This window comes from Emys orbicularis, chromosome 11, assembly GCF_028017835.1.
Source record: "Emys orbicularis isolate rEmyOrb1 chromosome 11, rEmyOrb1.hap1, whole genome shotgun sequence".
Taxonomy (NCBI): Eukaryota; Metazoa; Chordata; order Testudines; family Emydidae; genus Emys; species Emys orbicularis.
In genome coordinates, this window is record NC_088693.1 from 79,815,221 (window position 1) to 79,821,220 (window position 6,000).

The 6,000-nt window shown below is 46.8% G+C and overlaps 1 protein-coding gene across 1 annotated transcript in view; it reads right to left on the minus strand.

Annotated features, from left to right (window-relative positions):
* The window catches only part of LOC135885255 (butyrophilin subfamily 2 member A2-like), a 54,992-nt gene extending 48,992 nt beyond the window's left edge, over positions 1 to 6,000 (minus strand). Inside the window, 3 exon segments of the mRNA XM_065412882.1 lie at positions 5,521 to 5,596; positions 5,598 to 5,654; positions 5,974 to 6,000. Coding sequence (XP_065268954.1) covers positions 5,521 to 5,596; positions 5,598 to 5,654; positions 5,974 to 6,000 — 160 coding nt within the window.

Here is a 6,000-nt window from a genome sequence, read left to right on the forward strand (position 1 = left end):
AGCCCAGCCCCATTGTCTCCCCCGCCCCGCCCCACTCTACACAGCTCTCTACCCTGTCCCATTCATGCTCCCCTCAGCCCCTACCCTACTCCCCCCATCCCAGTCCTGTCCCATCCCCCTCAGCCCCCCCGACTCCCCCAGTCCCAGTCCTGTCCCCCTCAGTTCCTCCACCCTGCTTCCCCAGGTCCATCCCCACACACCCACCGACTTCCTCAACCTCCCTCCCGCCAATCCCACTGCCTGGACTCACCCCCGTCCCACTCAGGACATGCAGGAAAAAGAAGCAATGGGCTTAAATTGTAGCAAGGGAGATTTAGGTTAGACATTAGGAAAAACTTCCTAACTGTAAAGGTAGTTAAGCACTGGACAAATTACCTAGAGAGGTTATGGAATAGCAGTCACTGGAGTTTTTTAAGAGGTTAGACAAACACCTGTCAAGGATGGTCTAGTGTTGTTATTACTCAGTCCTGCCTCAGTGCAGGGGTTTGACTAGATGACCTGTTGATGTCCCTTCCAGTCCTACATTTCTGTGATTCACACTGAATTGCCTTGTGCCACTGTCTAGTAGTAGTGGCACACAGTTCTCTGACATGCAGGTTTATAAAATTGTAGTTAATATACAGTTTGGAGCATAGCAGTTTTAAAGCTCTGCATGTTCAGACCAACTGAGCTGAAAATTGTGATCTAGAGTATTCAAAACTATTAAGATGTGGGCTGAAATAAAATCAGCATGAATTGCTCAACAATATCAATGGAATCAGCATTGTGCTGCTATATATTGTAAAACATTACAGTGAAATCTTGCAAGTATTACATAGCACGCCATCTTGCTCAAGTGGTAACTAAGCATAACATCTTCCTGTTTCAACATTCTTAACTTGTATCCCATAGCTCCTAGAAGTTATTTTTTTTCAAACACTGAATACTGCTAAGTTATGAGTTTTAACAGGTTTTTTTTTAAACCACAGCACTGAATGTTATTCTAAAATTGTTTTCCAAATATTCTTTAACTCCCAGTTTATCCCCCGCTGATGTTCATTGTGAAAAGTATTGCAGGTCTATATAATAATATTTGGCACTTTTGTAATTCACTGTCCAACCTGTGTTTTGTGCCCTCCTCTGGTGGATTTTTAGAGGATAACTGTATAGCTACCAGCTAAGGGAGTTATATCTTGAACTCAAGTAGTAGAAGCTCATGCTTTTAAGTCTGGATGGCTCGGGTTCAATCTTTGGTGACTAGCTATGATGGAGGTTGCTACACTTATCATCCCTTTAATCAGAGGTTCTGAATATGCTTTGTTGTGGGCAGAACTAGCCTATAGTTAAGCAACCGAAAATTTAGAATGGGAAGTGTTGAAATGTTGGGAAGCCTTATAATTTCGCCAGTCTGGAACGAACATCCCATCTGAGGGATGGGGGCGGGGAGAGAGGAGAGTGAGACAGGACCAGGAAACTGGGACAAGGAATCCAGAGCGGTAGTGGGGGGCAGTTGAAATCAGATGAGGAGCTGGGGCGGGTTAGACAGCAATAGGATAGATATAGACTGGAGGGGACGGGGAAGAAGGGTCTTTGACTACTAGAGACCACTCCATTCAGGAGCCTGGAATAGACCCAGGATTCCTGAGTTTCACAGTTCCTCTTCTGTCAGCAGATATCTGTGAAACCCAGTGGCAAAAAAAGTGTCTCATCCCCCTATAGAGCTGATCTATCACATATAGGATGACAACCTACTGCCTCTGCCATCACTTACTCCATTAGCTGATGTGGCAGAAGTCTGTGCAGTGGATCTAAAGGTTCATTGGCAGGGTTGGAGCCATGCGAGTTTCACGATGATTCCACATGCCAGAATTTCTGGGGCAGTTCAGTTTTGATTTTTACAAAAAAACCTGGAGAAATGCATACAGAAATAGGGTGACCAGATGCCTAAATAGGGGAATCTCAAGCAGGAGTAGAGAGGTTATTTTATCTCTGTATTTGGCACTGGTGCAATCACTGCTGGAATGCTGTGTCCAGTTCTGGAGTGCACAATTGAAGAAGGATATTGATAAATTGGAGAGTGTTCAGAGAAGAGTCACAAGACTGATTAAAGGATTATAAAACATGCCTTATAGTGATCGACTCAAGGACCTCAATCTATTTAGCTTAACAAAAAGAAGGTTAAGAAGTGACTTGGTCATAGACTGTAAGTATCTACATGGGAAACAAATAGTTAATAATGGGCACTTCAGTCTAGCAGAGAAAGAGCATGATCCAATGGTTGGAAGTTGCAGCTAGACAAATTCAGACTGGATAGAAGGCATACCTTTTCAGTGGTAAGAGTAATTAACGATTAACAATATACTAAGGGTCATGGTGTTTTTCTAAAAGCTTTTTCTAAAAGCTATCCTCTAGGAATTATTTTGGGAAAGTTCTATGTCTGTGCTACACAGGCGGTGAGACCAGGTGATCACCGGATCCCTTCTGGCTTTATAATCTCAGAACTAGGTACATCAATTCACATGCAAAATTCTCATTGAATTCAATAGTTGTCCTTGCCCTGTGGCTTGTGGTGCGGGCTGCAGCAGGGGCCGTACAACCCCTCTCGCAGCTTCCTAGGGCCCCCTCTCGCAGCTTCCTAGGGCCCCCTCTCATGGCTTTGTGCACCTGTGTCTGTCATTGTCGTCCTCTCCCCTCCCCCCGCCCCGCTCGCCCAATGTGTCCTGATATTTCACTCTTGCGATCTGGTCATCCTAGGTGTATTTATAGAAAGCAATCATATCTCCCCTCAGCCTTCTTTTAGTTAGTTAGGCTGAACAAGCCAAACTCTTTGGGTCTCCTCTCATAAGACAGGTTTTCCATTCCTCGGATCATCCTAGTAGCTCCTCTCTACCTGTTCCAGTTTGAATTCATCCTTCTTAAACATGGGAGACCAGAACTGCACACAGTATTCCAGATGAGGTCTCACTGGTGCCTTGTATAACGGTACTAACACTTCCCTGTCTCTACTGGAAGTACCTCACCAGATGCACCGCAGGATCATGTTAGCCTTTTTCACAGCCGCATCACATTGGCGGCTCATAGTCATCCTGTGATCAACCAATACACCCAGGTCTTTTTCTTCCACTGTTACTTCCAACTGATGCGTCCCCAGCTTATAGGAAAAAATTCTTGTTGTTAGTCCCTAAATGCATGACCTTTCACTTTGCACTATTAAATATCATTCTATTTCTATTATTTCAGTTTACAAGGTCTTCCAGATCATCTTAATTATATTCTGGTCCTCTTCCATATTGGCAATGCCTGCCAACTTCTTTGTATTATCAGCAAATTTTATTAGCACATTCCCACTTTTTGTGCCAAGGTCATTAACGAAAATGTTAAATAAGTTTGGTCCCAATACTGATCCCTGAGGAACTCCATTAGTAACCTCCCTCCAGCCTGACAGTTCACCTTTCAGGATCACCCGTTGTAGTCTCCCCTTTAACCAGTTCCTTATCCATCTTTCAATTTTCAAATTGATCCCCAACTTCTCCAATTTAAATAATAATTTCCCATGTGGAACAGTATCAAATGTCTTACTGAAATTCAGGTAGATTAGATCTATTGCATTTCCTTTGTCTAGAAAATCAGTTATTATCTCAAAGAAGGAGATCAGGTTGGTCTGGTACAATCTACATTTTGTAAAACCATGTATTTTATCCCAATTGCCATTTGCCTCTATGTCCTTAAATACTTCCTCTTTCAACATTTGTTCCAAGACCTTGCGTACAGCTGAGGTCAAACTTACAGGCCTGTAATTTCCTGGATCACTTTTTTCCCCTTTCTAAAAAATAGGAACTATATTAGCAATTCTCCAGCCATAGGGTCCAACTCCCTAGTTTACAGATTCATTAAAAATCCTTGCTCTTGGGCTTGCAATTTCATGTGCCAGTTCCTTTAATTCCCTTCATACCCAAGCTAGCTAGATTATAATTAGCTTGGCTCTGTCTATGTGAACTGCAGTCAGACCCTGGGATTGCAGTATAGACAGACCCTTTGTCTTCACTATAAAAAGTTTGAGCAATTAAACAATATAACCAACATTTATTTTTCAATAATAAACTGACATGGAGTTATGTCTCCCTTCTCTTTCTCTCTCCTCTGTCATTTGGGTTTCTTCCATTTGCTGAGTTTAAGTGCTTTGTATATTCTTACCATGATCCATTTCGTGGGGCCTTTTCTGAAATTTACATTTTCTGTATCTTTCAGTGGGTTTCAAAATTGTTCAGACCTTGATTTGTGTGTGTAACATGATATTTTGCTTCCAGATATTGGAGAACTGGCCATGTTTCTTCTGACACAGCTTGTCTATTTTGTAGTTTGTTAAACATACAAGTGTGACAATTCATGAGCCAGTGTTTGGAATGTGTAAAAATATTTTCAACAGGGTCATGGGAGTGACTCCTCTAGGGACATTAGCATATTTCAGAATCTTCTCACAAATAGGCAATGCTGTTCTAAATCCACATCTTCCTATTTTCTTAGCAATTTACATCTTCACAGGACTGAAAAAATCGATTGCTACCATTCCCTGTTGCAGCAGGTGAGTGAATGTTAATAACCCGCTTTTGGCAGGCACAGAAACTGAGACACAAAGAACTCGATCCTTCACTGATTCAAGACAGTGGTGAAACCCTCATTGACATCAATGCAGGCAGGGTCAGGCCCAAGAGCGGGGGCAGGGAGGAGAGTTATTTCTTCAATATTTTTATTTGTTTATTATTTATTATTATAAAGAAATTTATTTCACCATGTGACTCTCCAGCCATCAGACTGTGCAGCGGAAGAGCAGGATTTTGGGGAGGGGGAATCCTCCTCCATCATGGGGCTGGGTCCTAGGAATCCAGCATGGCCTAACTCTCACAGTTAGTTCTCCAGCCTAATTTGGGACCGAGGCGCACCCTGTGGTGGAGAGATCCCTCTTTCCCTTCCCCATGCACCGCACGGGGTGCTGAAGCAATGTTGCTCAGGGCTCTGTGCTGACCCTTTACATCACAGATAGCTTTCTCACACAAGAAGGATGTGGCTTCCCCCTAGTGACAACACCTGGTCCCCTGATTACACCTGAATTGTAAAGAGACAGGACCACCCAGTGGCATAGCCAGGGTCTAAGTGTAGGGGGAGCAAACATAAAAAAGGCGCCCCCCCCTTGGCTCCTCCTCTGGCCACGCCCCCCCCTTGGCTCCTCCCCCAGATTAACCCCGGGGCCTGGCTCAGGACTCCTGCGGGCTTCCTGGGGGTGTGGATACCCCTGTCCCCCCACGGTCCCGGGAGAGTCTCTCCTGCCCAGCCCGCTCTGCAGGTGTCCCCCGCCGGGCTTCGCCGCCCGGCCTCACCCGCGGGGTCCAGTCCCCCCCGCCCCAGGCTCCAGGCTCCTGCGCTGCGCCAGGGCCCCCCGTCCAGACAGCGCGGCCTACGCCCCTGCCCTGCGGGCCTGGCCCCGGGGAGCCCCTAGCCCGGAGGGGACCCCCCAGTGCAAGGCACCGGACCCCCGCCGCTCACCTTCTGTCCTGTGCCGCCACCTGTCCCCGGCCGATCCCGGCCCCGCGCTGTGGGCGGATCCCAGCTCCGGCTCCGGCTCGGGGTGGGGAGTGCTTGGCCGCCGAGCCCTGAGCCGCCGCTGGAGGTGGCTGTGCCTGCGGCGATGTTGGGGCCGTGTGGGGCGCGATGGCCGAGGAGCTGGCCCCCTTGCTCCTCCGGCCGTGCTGACCCCAGCGTCGGCCCGGCAGGCGCCGCTGTTGGGAAATGTGCTGAGGGGAAGCGGCTGCTTCCCGGGCACCCCACTAGCTACGCTACTGGGACCACCATTCACTACAGGGGCAGAGCTGAAGCTAATTACCAGATATTCCTGGTCCCTTCTGCCTATACGTAGAGCTGGAACATGCTGCGGCCTGAGTTACAGCAATAAAGACATGTCAATACAGCTAAGAGGAGGTGTGTTTGTGCTTCACCTACCTGGTTAAACTGGCAGAAGCTTCTCAT